Source organism: Clupea harengus, chromosome 21 (genome assembly GCF_900700415.2).
Source record: "Clupea harengus chromosome 21, Ch_v2.0.2, whole genome shotgun sequence".
NCBI lineage: Eukaryota > Metazoa > Chordata > Actinopteri > Clupeiformes > Clupeidae > Clupea > Clupea harengus.
Genome location: NC_045172.1, coordinates 8,535,082 through 8,553,669, shown reverse-complemented (window position 1 = coordinate 8,553,669; position 18,588 = coordinate 8,535,082). Strand labels below are relative to the sequence as shown.

The 18,588-nt window shown below is 43.7% G+C and overlaps 1 protein-coding gene across 2 annotated transcripts in view; it reads left to right on the top strand.

Annotated features, from left to right (window-relative positions):
* LOC105896610 (receptor tyrosine-protein kinase erbB-4-like) overlaps window positions 1-18,588 on the top strand; it is a 251,884-nt gene that overhangs the window by 132,854 nt on the left and 100,442 nt on the right. For both annotated transcript variants that reach the window (XM_031558871.2, XM_031558870.2), the window contains exon 3: window positions 16,004-16,190. In XM_031558871.2, coding sequence (XP_031414731.1) covers window positions 16,004-16,190 — 187 coding nt within the window. The remainder of the gene's footprint in view (window positions 1-16,003; window positions 16,191-18,588) is intronic.

Genomic DNA, 18,588 nt, shown 5'->3' with positions numbered 1-18,588 from the left:
TTATCCCTCAGCCCTCTCTTTAGCGCCAACCCCACGAAATCCAATTGCTTGCTTGTAATTAGGATGTAGTGAGGAATAGTCTCAGTCATTAATCAAGGCCAATCGTATGAGAGGGGATTGTCCGGCTCAGTGGCCTCTGTAGAAGTGTGTGTGTGTGTGTGTGTGTGTGTGTGTGTGTGTGTGTGTGTGTGTGTGTGTGTGTGTGACTGGCTGTTTAGCTGAACACCCAGCCACCCCTTTCTCACATACACACACACACACATGCAAACAAACAAACAAATAAGCAAACACACAATGAAAATGAAGACAGAATTGAAACATAAAGACAAAAAACATTACTTCCTAGTTCGGATCTTACCATTTTTCTTTCATGTTCTTGAAACCATATGCAGAAAAGACACAGTACATGTTTGTTTGTGTTTATTATAGAAAAGTTAGTTTTTAATTTGTCAAGTTGTTAGTTTCACAGGAAGCTTCATTTCTGCTTTCCGTGTAGCTTGACTCCAGTTTGGCCCGCTTTTGTGCCATGACCACTTAGTCATTTGTCTCCCCTATAAGTCAGAGCCATAATTTGCCATGAGAGAGAGAGAGAGAGAGGGGAGAGAGAGAGAGAGAGAGAGAGAGAGAGAGAGAGAGGAGAGGAGAGGATGTCAGAGAGGGCGAGTGCGAGCGAACTGACACCACTCCACCTCCGCCACTTTCCCTCTTCAGCTGGGTGAGTCGCGTGGGTTTTTTCCATTCAATGAGCAGCGCCCTCCACCAGGCGCACAAGAGCAGGCGTCACCCGTAAGGGGCAGAACGGCGGGGGGGGGGGGGGGGGGTGTTCAAGAGGGTCGAACGGCGGGTGGGGGGAAGGCGGCCTAATGGTGCCATTTCATTATCCGCCCCGCCAGTGACAGTGAGAGATAAGAGGCAGGGGCACTGCAGTCGCACAAGGGCTCCAAAGTGTCGCTCCGCTGCTCTCGCGCGCGGGAATGTTATCGTAATTACAGCTCTTTATGGTGAAATTAGCACATCGCTAACATTCGCCCTTTTTTTACACCACATACAAATGACAGAGTGCCATTGGATCAAACATATTAATGCTTTTGGTAATTATATACTTTTTTACCCCCTTCCTGTTGTAGGCATGAATTAGCATGAAAGGAAAATGACTCTCTTCCTCACTTCCCCATGTGTGTTTTTTTCCTCAAATGAAAAAGACAAACAAACAGATGGATCCATTTCGGGGGAGGAGGTGAGGAGAAGAGCAGTTTAGGTCTCAGGGGAGAAAGATTCACATTTTAATCTAAAACACAGCTTCTATCATTTTTTTTTGCATGACCGTTTTTGACCACGGTTTGAAACAAAGGAACGTATTTCTGTCACTGAAGTTTCAACTTAAATCAGCTAGAGAGAAGGGCTGCAAAAACAAACATCCTGAGGTTGATATCAGACACAGTTTGAGAAATAATATGGTATATCCCTGTCAAAATCACAGCCTGTCTGTTATCAATAGATGTTAGATAAATCTCCTGCCATTAGTGTTATAATGTCTTGTGTCCTCATAACTAAAAGAATGCCCAAAGGGAGACGTACTATTGTTGTAAAAAAAAAAAAGGGAAGTTTTTTAATTCAAACTTTTATTAAAATGCACTGGACCATCTTAAATATGATAATCCATCCATATTCATTCAGGTGTGAGTACTACTGCAATAGACACTTTTGTCTGCCTGTGTGAGTGTGTGTATACCCTGGAGGCAGCTGCTTTTTTAATGTTTAGCTTGATTAACCAAGAGTCTCGAGTCTCGAGTATTGTTCTATCAATGCTGCTGGGGCCGGCTCCCGCTCTGTTAAGGAATCGATTTCAGCGACTGCACATCCTGGTATCGACTCCAGCCGGGTCCTACGGATGGCGAGAGTAACTGCGACTTTCACATGAAAATGGTGAGTGTGTGGCGGGGGCGAGGGGGGGGGGCCTGCATCGGCTCCTCAGTGGGCCCCTGCTCTTGAAGCTGTGTGTCGGTGTGACAGAGGTGCGGAGGGGGGTGTTGGGAGAAAGGAGGAAGCGCCGGGCCGAGCCAGCAGCTTACCGCTACCGCAGAGCTCCATCTTCCCCCGACCAGACAGGCAATTATGTTTTATTATGTGATGGATGCCTTGCATTATGTGAGGCCAGAGCAGACAGTCAGTACTCGGTGAGGAGAAATATCTGTCAGTCAATGGCAGTTCTCTCTCTTTCTCTTTTTTGTTATCATTTTGTGCTTTTTTTTGCTTTGCCTCCTCCGACCAAAGCCGTGAGAAAGTGTTTGCGAGCCTCTGCTAAAACTGTGGGCCCCTCTCTCATATCTGTGGTTTTGGGGATGTGTGTGGGAAGGAAATTGATGCAGATAAGACTGGTGTTCCTTCCAGAGACTTTAAAATAGTTCCCTGATGTGTATGCAATGTACGTGTGTGTCTGTGTCTGCGCGTGCCGGTGTGTTTCTGTGGATCACTGAACAATGTTTGGTGGAATGCTAGCTGTAAACAGTGACATGGAGGGGGGGGGGGTGCGGTGAGGGGGCTGCTGGGGCCGGTGCTGTCGGCCGCCCCGCGGTTCTGTGGGGTTTGTTTTCTTATTAACGGCAGATTGATAGGAACGAGACGCGGTGGGACTGGGTGAGACGCGGTGGGACCGGCAGTTTACGGGCAAACATCCACTCCTGTCTGCCGGTGTGAATTCTGGGTAAAATGAGACAGTGAAATGTCTCTTGGGGGCGCATCACTCCCTCATTCAACCCCCCCACCCGTATGACCTTACGTCAAGCTCTTTGAGGGAGACTCAGTGTCAGAATCTCCCCCATCAGATCATAAAGAAAATGCTGATTGTTATTTCCACTGAGTCGCCCTCTACTACACTCTAATGAGGCACGAATAGATGTGCCCATGCTAGTCCCATTCCAACACACACACACACACACACACACACACACACACACACACACACACACACACACACACACACACACACACACACACACACACACACCTCCAATGCGTCCATCTACTTCTCACACACCGCAATTGCTAATTCAGGGATTTTCATTTCGATAATGAGATTTAGTAATGGTTCAATAGTGTAATGTTTGATGTGACTTTAATGGTGCAGCAAAACGTATGAGAATATTAGCCAGCCAGCCAGTCAGGAAGGCAGTCGCAGGGGGTGGGGGGTGGAGGTGTGTGAGGGAGACTGTCTCTCCCACTGTCCCTTTTCTGGCTCCTTCCGAACTCGCGGGAACTTGCTATCGCTGCTAACAGTTTCGCCGAACTCACCTGGGCACAGGGCTGATTGGATCTGACACAGTGCACTGGCCGGGGTCTCAGAGGTGAAATTAATTTCTTACAGCAATTACAGACAGCAGGAAGTGATTACCGTCAAATTAAAAGGTGTGACAATAAAAGCGTGCAATAATTGAACGATCGCCATTCATCAGAATGAATCCTCTGTGTGCCTTTTGCACATCAAATTGGACAATATTGGCCATGCACAGACATACCTGTCCCATGATTAAGTCACTAAATCAATTAGCATATTCAGTGCTTTCCCTCAGTGCACCCGGGTTGTCATCCTCTGTCTGAGGTTCCTCTCTAGTTAAATGCCTTCTTCTCACCTCGGTACCAGTCTACATAGATGCATTAACACAGTGTCACGCTTAAATTTCTGGAGTGTTCGGGCATTGTTTTAGCTGGCAGAACATGGAAAACCACACAAAAATTTCAGAGTGTTAGATTAACACACCTCTTTATTTTGGTTAAATGACTGTCTAACCTATTAAGCATTTCACTCAGGCAGAAGAGGAAGCCCCTGTTATTTGTACTTATTATGAAAATTGCTCTCAGTAAAATATCTCTGTAGACACTTTCCCTTTTTCTTTTTTTTTGTGAAGGGTCCCATTTACAGCTTGGAATCCCTTAAAACATTCATAGAAAAAGGCATGTGACTCACTCATTATATACATATTACCCCTAAGGCATTCATACCAGAGCAGCATTAAGTGTTGTGTTAAAATGGATCGTTTAGTAACGGTATTTATGAGAGAGCAAGGGGACACTTGCTATACAAAATTACAATATTGTAATATGTCATGTTCATTATGGTATCCATTTTCCAGCTACAGAGGATGCCCCAGTCGTCTACCTCTACATGCAAGGAGATGCAAATGCAGCCGTTTGAAATAATGCAATCAGACTAGATTGTGTTGCGTTTCATTGAACATACATTGACATACAGTATAATCCCAATATGTACCCATTTGATGAGACAAACAAACAGATAAACAACAGAGGATCTTAAATTAGGCCATAGATGTATCAAAGACTAGCAAGTTCACTGAATAAACATTGGCAGCAGACTGCGTCATATTAAACATTAAAACGATGAGTGCTGAGGCTGGGATGAGACTGAGAACACTTTACATGTGGCCATTCCAAATGAGCTTTTTTTTTGCCCCGAAAATGTCCACCACTGTCCTCCAGTGTTTCAGACATGTCAAACTCTTCCACCGGCTCCATTATACGTTTAATGCAGGGAGGCTGTGCATTAGAGAGCCTCTTAATAGTCTCTGCCACCTGGCTTAAATCTCCACCAAGTCGTCTTTTACAACGCTCCTCTGAATGTGTCTCACTTGACCTTCATTGGACATATGACATTTACTCTGTGCTGGGTTCAGACTTTACTTTTCAAAGAGGAGCTCAGTGTCCTTGGTTGATATAGGTTCTCTTTTAACGCTTCATGTGATAGGAAATTCATAGACCACTCGACTTACATACAGCGACGTAATTATTTGCCATTAGCAACAGCAACAATGCCCCTTTTTATCGCACAGGAAGCAGCTGTTTGTATTTAATTCATTACTGTCTTTCAGCACCGCTAATTTTTCTCTCAAGTGTCATCCAATGATTAGTGGTGGTTTGTTGGGCTCTTTAAAGGCTCCCCTTCCCCACTCCCCTGCTAGAACTTTATGATAGTTCCTGTAAGGTACTGATACCGTGGGACTTCCCATTGTGGCGAGGCAGACGCTGTGGTTCCACGCCCCCCCCCCCTACACGCCAGTGGTGGTTGAAAACTTTGCCTGCAGCGCCCGTTGATATTAAAATGAGAGCTCAAACGCAGCTTAATTTATGGCGCTCTTCAAATTGTTTCCCTCTATGGATTTTTAATATCTGCCGGTGACAGCTGGTTTTCGGCAAATATGCGTGGCGTCATGTCGTCTGCCACATGGAGCGGAACAAACAGATTGCGTTAAATAGTGACAGTGACATTTATATTGTTTTTGCCACGATTGGAATGCGGAAGGGGACACCGGTGGCCCTCTGGCCCCGCGTCGCCGCGTTTTCGCCTGGAAATTGATAATGATGATGCCCGAGAATGCCAGCGGCCCCAATCAGTGAAGAGTCCCAACCCTACAGTAGTCTACTACCACCGCACAGCCCAGTAACTGGGTTTGATTTTCTCAAATGACTGAAGTGACTCATGCCACATCTATGCTTAATGTTTGCTATGATTTATAAAATGTTCATTTTTAACCAGCGGTGGTTCTGTAGGAAGTATAACATCCACACTGTTTGATACACTATGTCGTTCAGGATGGTTGGGGCTTTTTTATGGACGCTGTCTTTGTGTCCATTAAAATGTGCATCCAGTTTCCATCTTCCAGGAAGTGCTTCCCTGGGGGAACTTGCTGAAGCAGGTGGAGATTTGCAGCGGAAGTATAAAAAGCCACTGATGCTAGCCAATCCAACCTCATTCCTCACTGTTAGTGCACTTCTGTCCTACATGCTGTTTGGTTTCTCACTTCCTTCCCCCTGATGTGTTGCCCCCTCAGTTCATATCTGGCTCGCCCAGACTGAGTGTCATTAATCCTCTCGGTTGGAGTCGCAGTCACAGTTTGGTTAATTAATTCTTCGCGCTAGACAAGCCTGACAATATTCGTGTCTCATTATCCTGAGGAAGAGTGAGGCCGGATAGATAGACGGCTGCCATGCACAGTTGTCAAGCGATTGATATTCTCTCCCTGATGTTCGTGACAGACATGTCGACTCCTCTCGACGGGGAGAGATTTGGCTGGGAGGTGAGGCTGTGGAGGACCCACTGAATCGAAAGTCTTCTCATGTCCCATCGGGACCACTAGGTTCCTTCATGTTCCTATAGCGGTTCAAGTTTTTGGCTTCGTACTGCAGAATATGTATTTTCAAAACACACTGGGAACAATAACAGTCTGTCAGTTATTTACATATCTGGATGTGTACTGAATATATAAATCTGAATGTATTTTTCCCACCTAGACTGTAATCTGAGTTGAAATGCATGAAATAATTATAGCTTTTTTTGGTCTGGTTAAGGATGCATTAGGTAAGGACTTGATGTCTCAATTTACCCCCACAACAAGGTATCCATCTGTGATGAGAGCAATTAAATTGGCACAGATGGAGTGGTTTGTCAAGAAAGGCGCTTTCGCATCACGAAAATGTTTATATTGCCCATTTGCAGAGCAAGCAGATGCTTTTGAAATCCACGTTTTTTCACTAAATGTCCTGCAAAGACCAAAGCAAACCTGACATGGTTATAATTAGTATACAACCGTCTGGTGCTTACCGCGAACAAAGTCAGACTAATCTAGCAAACAAAATCTAGTAAAACAGTGTGGCTGTATTTGTGGACATCTTTTTCCGATGTTATCCCCTTTAAGGCGAGATCTCACCTTCCTGATTGTTTGCACTGTGTCTCTCCTGCTTGTATGTGGACCCTTTGAAGATCTCTGGCTGAGTGTGTGCGCCCGCATTTGTGTGTGTGAGTGTGTGGTGTGTGTGTGTGTGTGTGTGAGAGAGAGAGAATGTATGTGGGTTAACGAATGAGAGAGAGTATGTCTGTGTCTGTGTGTGTGTGTGTGTCTGTGTGTGTGTGTGTGTGTGTGTGTGTGTGTGTGTGTGTGTGTGTGTGTTTGTGTGTGTGTGTGTGTGTGTTTGAAAGTGAGTGAGGTTTAGATCCTTTAAATTGTATCATTCTTCTGGCACGCTCCCCTGGCTCCTGATCTGACTCACAGCTGGTGACGACTCCCCTTTCTGCGGCTCTCTCTCCCCCCACTCCACCCCCCTTGCTGCAAACCCCTCACCTTCCTGCCTTTTCCACACATACACTCATCTCCCCGTAAAAGCGATATCGAGATCCTCACTGTAGAAGTGTTTGGGAAAAGGTGTCACCTCCTGCCCTGTAATTCATATTTTTGCCACCATTGTGCCAAGTGCCCTTGTACTTTTTTTATGCTAGATCAGGCATTTAAGCTCGATGTAAAATCAAGATTTTATATCAAACCCATTTCAGGCACTTGAGTACCAAACTGACTTAAAAGATTTTGCTTAAAAAGGAAATAATGTAGTCTTTTACAGCATGTATTATGGATATACAGTAGTAAGGGATGGCACAAAGCCTCTTCAAGCTTTTGAAAAATCGTGTTGGGGAGCCTTATAGATTACGACGCTCTCCTCGCAGTGAGGGCTCTATCCATCAGAGGGGCAGGCCATTTAGCTGCCGTCTTCCCCTACCAGCACACAGCACCATCCCTGGGCCTCGGAGGGACCACCAGGGCTGGGAACAGCACTTTCTCACCTCCCCTGGGAGGCTGAGGCCCACTCTTTATATCTGTCATCAGTAAGTCTGGCCTGGAGTAATGAGTGTATTAGTTCACCTACTGTGCCATGGACTCTGGTGTGGCCTGTGCCTTTGGCTAGTGGAATCACCTCCTCTACTGTTGTTTATATCGCCTGGAAAATCGTTGTTGGAAAATGTCTTTCAGAGCAAACGCTTGATATTTGTTTTTTATTGCTTTTTTGTGATCATGTTTGCCAGTGGTAATTTGGATATTTCATTAAGATGTCATTAAATGTTGTTACTCTGTAAAATGTTTCTAAATATCATCACAAAAGCAATAGATAAGAGTCAATCTTAAATTCCAATGATGCAGCATTCACGATTCTTGACATGTTTAAACGATAACGATACTGCAGTTTGCCATCGGAAACATGAATTACTACTTTACAACAATAATGACATAACAGTAATACGTAATATCTTTTTCCTCTACTTAACTAAGTTTGGATAGTCTGCAAACCATATGAACTCCACAACCACCACCTCTAAACTAGCTGGGGGACACTGACCAGTCTGATTGAACCTCAGCTATTTACGAGAAACACATTTTATTTGTATTTTACTTGTAATGTGCACCATCTTACTGGATTGAACTGAATAACCTTTATTATGAATTTCAAATCATCAAATATCATAAGAATACATAAGTCTCTCCTTTTTCTCGAATAATAATGCACATTTGCCTTACATCTACATTTAGTTATTTAGCAGATGCTTTTGTCCAAAGCGACGTACAAGGGAGAGAACAGGAAACCCCTTAACCAACCACATGTGACAATTTAATGTAATGTTAATTTAGTTTCTTTAAGTTTAATCATGAGGCCTGCTAAGGCATGTTCTCTTGGTTAATGTCAAGTTGTCATAACAAAGACATTGACAGGCTGAAAAGTTTGACATCCCAAACAATATCAACTTTGCTTTAATTTAGTGTCATTCAGTCAATTATGTAATTTTTAATGCAGTCATAAGCATTCATAAACCCTCCTTCATGTCCATGACATGTGTCATGTCATGGTTTGGACAGTGTCATATTCACAACCCTTCAAAAGCGCCAATACCACCACCCAGAGATATTCATGAAGAAGAAGGCTGCTGCGAGACTCGCTGGATGTCCGGTGCAATAAAAATCACACCAAGTATCAGTAACGAGCCGCAGTCACTGGAACGCTCCCATGTGTCGTTTCAAAGTTGTCTGGGGAAAAGAGAGAGAACAGGTTTTATGTGGGCAGACGCGGCAGAGTTTCAGTTTCCCACCCTAGCTGTTGTACTATGCCTCAGCGACTTTTACGTGTGGCGTGCTACTTTGTAGCAATCTGTGGTGTGTGTGTGTGTATTTATGAACGTAGCGGCACTATATTTTTGGAGAACTCTGCTCTGGATCTTTGCCTGTTCTTTCTGCCATATAGAGTTAGCTTGTGGCTAAGGTGCTTTCCTGCAAATCAGCCACTGTACATCCATACTCATTTCAACTTTCTTAAGTGTGGACTTCAGTGGAATATTATTTCAATTCATAAACAATTCAGCTCATACAGGCATTTACACTCTGGCAGTTTCCTCCCACACATTGCAATAATCCTCTACATATCGGTTATATATTGTAGGCCTACATGTAAAACACACTCTCTCTTCTCAGGCCACATTATAACCAGAGCTCAGAGTCGATGTTAACAAAAGGAAAAAAGGTGCACCCACTATATTTGTGGTTGCTCCTCTTTTCATTTCAGACAAAAGTTCTTCATGCCATTTTGTGCAATCACTCCATAGTTGTTTTTATCACATATACCATTCCAAACATAAGAGGACAAGGTTGTCATGGTGTGCCATATTTGTTAAAAACATTGTGTAGTGAGTGTCTGAAGCCACAGAGCCATGGCTGAGTGCGGTGTCCTTGACTCTCTCTGTCTCTCTCAGTGATGACTGCTAATGTATGCCAATGAGGAAATGGAATGTAAAATGTGTTCTCACCCTCTGGATTGTTTAATGGTGCGATTATGCCACATTTGTGTCCTTCTGAGCTCTCCATTTGTGTCCTCTTTTATGAGTAAGCTCCAACAGAGATATTTTGGATAGTAATGTATGACATATTCACATCTCAAAATGGGTGATAGTTGAGTGGGTGAGAAGGTGTGTGTGCGGGGTTTTCTCTCCACGCCACTCATCGTTTGCCTTCCTCTTAACAAACAGAGGTGCATTTCTCTTTGAGGAGGTGTGGGTCTTCCCTCTTTCTTGGCCCCCTCTGAGAGCAGATGGAGGAGTTCCACATTCTAAGGCTCACTAGAAGGGGAATGTGTCCTCCTCCATGGCACTTCCTCCGGGACGGACGGAGAGAAATGTAGTAAATGACGGCGCTGATGCGGGCTCTCCCCTTCATAGGGACTGGCTATTAGCGGGGGAGGAGTGCCTGCTGCTCCTTGTGTTTCATGTGTGGTCTTGCCGGGATTCCTCTATCGGCTCTCCCTCCCTCCCTCCCTCTCTCCCTCCCTCCCTTTCTCTTTCTCTCTCCCTCCCTCCCTCCCTCTCTTTCTCTTTCTCTCTCTCTCCCTCTTTCTCTCGACTTCTCTATAGTGTGTGCTGAGTGGGACTTCTTTTATACCAAATACATAAAATGTGGGGCTTGAAGACTTGGGTCTTTCAGAAAAAGGTTGACGTTGTACTGTCTAAATGCTACACATACTATAGTATGTCTTAATTTGCACTCCATTATATAGAGACCTGTTTTGATATTTAAAAATTGACATCAGACACATGGATGCACATGGACGAATATTGTGGAAAAGATGCTGAGTAGTTCCTCTTTCTCTGTTTCTCCTGTGCTGGGATGTCTGTGCTTTTGTTTACAGTTGACACCCCCGTCCTTGGCTACTTTCTGATTCCTCATGTTTTACCTATGGGGCTGATTGGTTGTTGCTCACCTGAATCCTGTTGGGCTCATCCCTGCTGGCATGCAAGGTATCCATGCCAGATTCTCCTAGTCATATTGTTTCGCCACATCAAGCCACATCGGCGTCTGAAGATTTCGCTGTCTAACGACGCTTGCATGTTTTCTCTCGTTAATGAGTATGTTGCCTGTGTTTTTGTTTTTTATTACTTTGCTTTTGTCTTATTCTATTAAGACTCTTCAGTCTTGGTTTTGTTGAGAGGCTAACAAGCCTGACTCTTCTGTTGTTGAACAGTGTTTATTTTGGTAACGCTGCTCTCCATGAAAACATACCTCATACCTCCCTTGTCTGCACCTGCACTTGCTTGGGAGCCTTGAAAGAAACCACGGCACGTTGGTGTGGCTAGTGTCATATTCTGACACCTTCTGAGCACCATGTAGCGAGCTTCAGGAATGTCATTGACTATAATGACGTGTCCATTTGTGTGTACAAGTCAAAGGGCTCTTCCACCTTGTCAGCCTTGTGTAAGCCTGGCCAGAAGAATCTCAGGTGCCCGAGCAATATGGCTTAATCATTTGGGCAGTGTAGTTTGGAGGCAAACGGGATGACATCAGCTTGATTAGGCTGTGGATTAATAAATCATCCTTGGCTTTGTTACAGGATTCGTTTCCCTCTGCTACAAATCACTCTCTCTCTCTCTCTCTCTCTCTCTGTCTCTCTCTCTCTCTCTCTCTCTCTCAAACACACACACACATACACACTTATTCATGAAGTAATGCACCCACAATTTTTCAAACAGATGCAAAATTCATGTTTTGTCTGCAGGACAAAGTTCAGCATGAATTTAGAGGAAGGAAAAAAAATAGAGCGAGAGAGAGAGAGAGAGCGAAAGAGCGAGAGAGCGAGAGAGCGTGTGAAAACCTGTGGGAGCAGGCCTTGTTTGGCTGATGTTGTTGTGTATTGCCAATTGCTCCAGATTGAGAGGGGGAAATGGCTCCTGCGCGACTCCAGTGGGTGCGTTGTATAACGGGGGAAACGTGAACTCTGGTGGCCGTGCCTCGCAGCGCTCAGGCGCTGTATGAGGAGACAGGTGTGTGTGGGTGAACATGGGTGTGATGCAGCCCGTCGGTTGGGACCCACTTGATGATGAATAAGCCCAGCTGACTGAGTGTTGCATGGTTCCGAGTAGGCTACCTATTGGTGTAAGGCAGGGGCAGTAGGTGCCACCGTCGCCACCTCCCCCCCACTCCTTTAAGTAGAGCCGTCCATCCATGTAGTCTTGTATCAGAGGTCAGGTGGGAAATAATCAAATCAAGACATGAAGAAGTTAGTATGAAGATAGCAATCGAAAATACAAATGGATAAAGGTCCCAAAAATGAAGAGGAGAAAAGTCTGGATGTGGGTTGACTCAAGGGCAAGGGCAAGAAGAGGAAACCACTGCCGAAGAAAAATTGCCAGAAAGTTGGTTCCCACTCTGACCCTGGGTGTGAGTTAGTGTTATTAGGAGGGAGAGAAACAACGGTCCTCCTCAAAGGAGTTGTTACGAAGCAAGGAGCGAAAGCAAGTATGAAGAACGGCATTTTCAGTTGCAGGTGTGTCTGAGTGTATGTGGGAGGCATTGTTTATGGTCTCTGTGTGTACGTGTTTTTGCGTATATGTCTGAAAAAGTATGTACGTGTGTGTAAATGTGTGTGTATGTATGTGTGTGTGTGTGTGTGTGTGTGAGTGTGTGTTTGTTTGCGTTTTCTATGAAAATGTTGGCGGAGTGGGGTGAATGGGTTTGTATTGGCTCATTGTATGCTTGTGGGGTAGCCCTAATTGGGAAGGGTACCTCGGTGCTGGCAAGCTCAAGGTTGAGGCTGCGCTAATCGCATAATACATACTCTCTGGCAGGAGAAGGGGAAAGAGTCATCTGTGACATGCATCTGTGTTTGTCTGTGGTTTGATGTGAGTCGATATTAAAAAATCAGATGGAGAGAAAAAGAGAGCTAGAGAGAGAGAGAGAGAGGAAGAGACAGGGGAGGGAGAGAGTTGAGAGAACAGATGCTTTTTGTTTACCTCCCGTCTGACTTGCGCTGCCTCTCTGCCTTTCTTCTTTGCTGTTGTGAGGAATTGGTCCACTTGCTTTCTAATAACAATTTTCAGGAGTGAAAGAAATTAAATACTGTCAAAGTAAACAACATTATCCGTAGAGAGGGGTTGAACAAAGCAAAGTAATCCTTTAATTAAATTAGGCAAATTACAACTGAAATCCGGCCTTTTCTCCACCCTCTCTGTATCTCTCTCACTCTCTCTGTCTCTCTCTTCTTTGTTGGGGTTTTTCTTCGGTTGCTAAGGAACAGCAATACAGCTTTGCCATGTTTTTTTTCAGCAGCACTGGATGTTGCTATGGACAGGGGACAGAAAGATGGACATAGACACAGCTTCCAGAAGTCAGTCCATCCACCACAGGTCTTTCAGAGCTGAGTCAGGGGTAGAGCCTCCTCCTACCAGCCCCCTGCCCCCCTCCCAACCCCACCTCAGTGCCACCTTGGGAGCCCGTGTTTCATTTACAGTCGTCATGCTCTTCCCACAGTGTCATAATTACCACTCACTCAATGTGCAATCATTGCTCTCAATAAAAAGACACTAGGAGAAATTGCTCTTGGGAAATACAAGACTCATCATTGCCGAGAGAGATGTGAGGCAGACATTAGACACACTCTCAGTATGCAGGTATAGAGGATTTGTCAGATGTTCCTTATAATAAAGGCTTTTTAAAGTAATTAACAACATCTTTTGCTATATCCCATTATTAATTGCAGAATGGAAATGTTTATTAGGCTAAGCGTAATGCTTTTTAGGATTATGGTTTGGTAGCTAGGAATGCACTATTGAACACAGTAGCACTCACCGTTTTGGAGTGATTAAAAAAGTTTAAGTAAAGTTCACTTTTGTTGCCTGTTAGTTAATCGAAGTATCTAAATTGTGTTGTATTCTAACACAAAATGACTGAAAGGTACACAAATAGTACAGTACATTAACCATGATTAAAATTAAAGTGAGAGACAATGTGGTAAGGTAATCATCTGCTTTCCCTAGCCAGTCCAGCAATCATCGTTGTTGCTATATGGAAACTACCAATGTCTAAAGAAATGGCGCACAAAGAGAATTTGGCATTTAAAAGACACACAGCTGTAATTTATTTCAACTATAATTAATAGGCTTTTTCATCGAAATGATTGACATGGTATAATCATGCTAATTGTAGAGGCGTTTATCCTGTTGCTATTGTCTGATGTGTCAAACGAAAGACTGTGTGGGCTCCAGCCATTTTGATGTTTTGAAAGAGGTTACCAGCTTAACTCCACAGAAGGAGCATCAGACATGATGTAACTGACAAATTACGCCTCTTTAATTCAAATTCTGGCGTCCATTTTTAGACCTGACATGAAGTGGTTGTCACCCCCAGTGTTCCCATGTGACTGATCCAGTATATGACAGTATGTGTCAAGTGCATCCCCACAGAGTTAAACTAGAAAGGACTACTCAGAATAGTTAAGACAGTGAACATGGTCAAGATGTCTTCTGTGTGAGTCTATCCTACAGATAGTAGCACACAGCAAAGCCTCTTAAAGCCTACATGTTTAACATCCGATACTAGCCGTAGGTGTCGGAGGTACAGACTATGTCCTATACGTCCATAATGATGCCGCTGATGTGTCAGTGATGAAACGAAAGCTCTAGCCCTGCGGCCCTATTTCTTTTTCACCGTCTTCAGGAGTTAGTCGACTAAGAGGAGATATAAAATTCCTACTGAGCGCTGTTCAACCATCTGTCATATGAAACAGCCCTGTGCCTGCACTCACTGTGTATCTACTCGGGAGTCTAGTCAGAGAGCACAAATCAATAGCATGTCCTAATTCCTGTAACTGCCATTCTTCCTGGCCGGGGGAAAGGCAGGTGGACACGGTGTCCCCGTAAGTGGCCAATCACGATCAGGCTGGGCCTGTGCTGGCCGGGACCAGGGGTTAACGTGAATGACAGTTGACAGCTGTCAGTGACACCGGCGTGTGGCCTCTCAGTGGCTCAGATGAATTTTTCATGGCCGACGAGGCATCCTGGGACATGTGCTGTGATCAGGCTGTTGGCATTGGTTGGCCCCCAAAACAGTCTCCCTCCAACATACACACATTTTCACACTCACAGCCATACACACACACACACACACACACACACCATGCTCCATTCCACGGAGTAAACCTGTCCACTGGCTTCACTAATGACAGCACGCGTCAAGCGGGGGGGGATTGGGTGTCAGCATGATTGATAAGAGCGTCAGGCCAGAGGAGTTTTTCCGTCTCCAGGGCCATTATCTCTCTAAATGATATCACGGAGCCCTGATTAGACGTCCTTCTCCACTGTGGGTTTAACGGCCGGTGTGATCTTGGGGAGGAAAAAAAGTTTTCCCTGCACGGCCCTGAGCTCAGAGTGAACTGCATTCTCCTCAAGAGAAGGCAGGGAAAAATTGCCAACCTTTTGTTTTGAACACTGCCCTTCTTGACTGTCAGTATAAAATGTGAACTTAGAAGAGGGTATAGTTATCAACAGAAGGCCACTTACTCTATAACCTAACAAGTGCACACTTACAATACAACTGATTATTGTTTTGATGGACTGTCAGTGTAAAGTGTAAACGAGAGGAAGGTGTGGTTACCTACAGAGGTTACCTCACACTCTAACCTAACAAGTGAGCACTTACAACACAACTGATTGATGCTCTGAGGGTTGAGATCAGTTGATTAAAGTAAGTGGAACCAGGAGTGTTGCTGTTTGAACTGGAACAAAACCCAGCACCCAGAACTTTCTAGATGACTTATCAGCTGTCACATCTTAACAATTGTCAGTTGAGAAGGTCTTGACTACACTGTGAGACTGGGTTTGTAATTTTACTGGTTACTTTATTTGGTATCATGAGTCATGACACTCTATGTTCTTTGCCAAGTGTATGATATTTTGTCTACCTGTAGGGGATAATTTGTCTACCTGTAGTAGTCTACTCCAATATTTACAGTAGATCATGGCCATATCCTACAAAAGGCTTTTGTACACTTGGTCGGAAATGTACTGTATATCTTTTTCTTCTCTTTCCCCTTATCTATTGTTTGGATTTTATGCACCAGGTAAAAATCTATCTTTACATAGACCTAAGTATAAGGCGCAAATATCACCGTCTTATTTGACATTTTACTGAGAAGAAAGTGATTGAAACCCATTGAAACGGTATTAATTTGCCATGTGCAACTACCACATCAGTTTTAAATCTTGGCTGTGTCTATAATTGATGAGTCGTGCAATTAGCAGAATCTACAGTATGTATACTGTCAACATACACTGTGTTTGGATGGCACTGCTTACTCAGTTGTGTGACACTGGTGAGTGAGTCCTTGTAAACCTGTTCCCTGTCTCTCCATGCAGTCCATTCGGGAGGTGACGGGCTACGTGCTGGTGGCGTTGAACCAGTTTGACTACCTGCCGCTGGAGAACCTGCGCATCATCCGAGGGACTAAACTCTACGAGGGCCGTTACGCTCTGGCCATCTTTCTCAACTACCGGAGAGATGGCAACTACGGCCTGAGACAACTAGGACTGCAGAACCTCACAGGTCTGGCTCTAAAGAATTATTTTACCCTCTGTCATCCACTGTTCCTCTGTCTTTTGGCGTGCTTCCTTTAAGAATTCTCGGCAACATTTTCTTAATGACCAGTAATTAAGTAGGTAGTTAACATAACAATACAGCAGTCAGTACAAGAAATTAGATTACTCACAGGTTATGAATGCTTGATATTGATGACGTGTTCATACTGAGTAATCCATAGATAATTTGAAGAGATAAATCTTGGACATAGAGTGTAAGTCATTAGTTAACATAAATAAACCATGGACTACAGTATTTATGGTATTATACTGAAGTGTACATTTTGAATTTGTAATGAATACTTCATTACACTGAAATATTAATGCCAAAGTTTGTAGGCAGTTGATGTTAACTGATTCATTAAATTATGTTAAATAGAACCTGAATATAAAGTTTTTATTACATATTCTTTTCTGAGTTATCTCCCATTTGTCATATATACATTATATAAATTACACATTTTACCAGGGCTGCAACTTGTACATCGAAGTGTGTTGTATAAATATATTATTCTGCCTTAAGTAATTTGTAAGATTTGGTTGGTGGCCATCTTGGGACTTTTTGGGAGAAACCGATTTTGGCTTAGTTTTGGTTTGCTCATTAAATATTTGTGTGTGCTTATGATGTGTAAAAGGCAACATGTTTTTCTCGCAAAGTTATCATAGGGTCACCACATGTATTTGAATCATTCAGTATTTTTTCTAATTCTAAATAATTTACCTTTATAAAGATGACCAGTGTAATGTACATTTCTATGTTCCCTAGAAACCAAGTTAGGTTAAGTAAGTTAACTTACCAAACCAAACCAAGACCTTGTTTTCTAGTCTTTGTAATATGACTATTCTGACTATGTACTGTGACTGGCAAAGATCATGACATTTTGCACCTGTTTTCTCCCTGACCATAAGCCGTACAGCTTTAAATGGTTTTGGCATTTTGAAATCTTTATTGGTCATGTAGTTATTTCCTCTCTTGCCATTTGCACCTCAAACTGCATTTGTGTGAAGAGAAGTGTGAAGTTATTTGTTCACCTTCATTTTCTTCAAAAAACAAGTCACTGCTTAAAAATCCAAGTGGAATCTCAGAAAAGGGACCCTAGAAAAAGAGAAATTTATCATCATTGAATTTAATTATGATAGCAAAGACGTGGCAAATTCACAAGAACTCTAGCGTCACCCAAAGCGTCTTCTGGCATTTCTTCTCAAGTACATGGTTTGTGTTCAACCTGCCTTTGTACTTACAGCCACCAACAAATTAATAGGTCTTTTAATTAAGGCACAAAATAAAAACCATCGTTCAAAGCAACACCGGCACACGTCTTTTTTCGCCTGACAAATTAATCTGCCTTTTTGCTACAAAGAAACGCAATGGTTGGGGAAAAGTCACAATGTGTTTCCATTAATTACCTTGTTATTTACTGGAGGCACCTGAAATAAGTTTTCTAAATGCTTTGAAAAATGTGTGTGCGTGTGCATGCGTGTGTGTGCATGCTCACATCTGCTTGGTGTATGCAAACGTGAGTACTTGAAAGTAGTTGTGTGTGTGGTGTGTAAATGTATGACTGTTTGATGTTAGCTTTGTGTGTGTGTGTGTGTGTGTGTGAGTGTACGTGTGTGTGTTGTGTGTGTGTGTGTGTGTGTGTGTGTGTGTGTGTGTGTGTGTGTGTGTGTGTGTGTGTGTGTGGGTACACACATGTTGTCTACTTCCGAGGAGTCACGTTAGTAACCAGCAGCTTAGCACTGAGTAAACAGGATACTGCGGCCCAGAGTGTGCCAGCTGCACGATGCCTCACTCTGACAATAATGAAACATGAGAAATAAGCTCGTCGGGGGGTCTTGTGAGTAAACAGCTCCCTGTGGGGATCTGGCCTACAAAGCCCCTCATATTATGCAAAGCAGTGCCTAAGATCATTCCCCAGGAAGACGTGTCCTTGAATCCGATTGCAAACTCAGGATTTATATGTTATGTTATTATTAGCATGTGTGTGTGAGAGAGAATATGGGTGAGTGTTTTGTTTTTTTCGGGGGTGGGTATGGTTGTTGTGTGTGTGCATGTATGTATGCATTTTAGGATTTATTCAGATACCCATAGAAAACACAGTTGTGTATGGTGAGCATTAACGGTCCTTGTCTTTGACAGACATCCCCATCCCTCTCATCAAGGTGTCGGCCCATCCACTGTCCTATCGGCAGCACCACCAGCACCTGATAAGCACATTTGTCATCTTGTGTGATTGGAACTAGCCTCGTTTATCATTACTCATTTTCAAGGGCACCTGAAACAAAGAGAAGAGGAAAGAGAGAGAGAGAGAGAGAGATAAAGAGGGAAGGAGAGATAGAGAGAGCGAGATAGAGAGAGAGAGAGA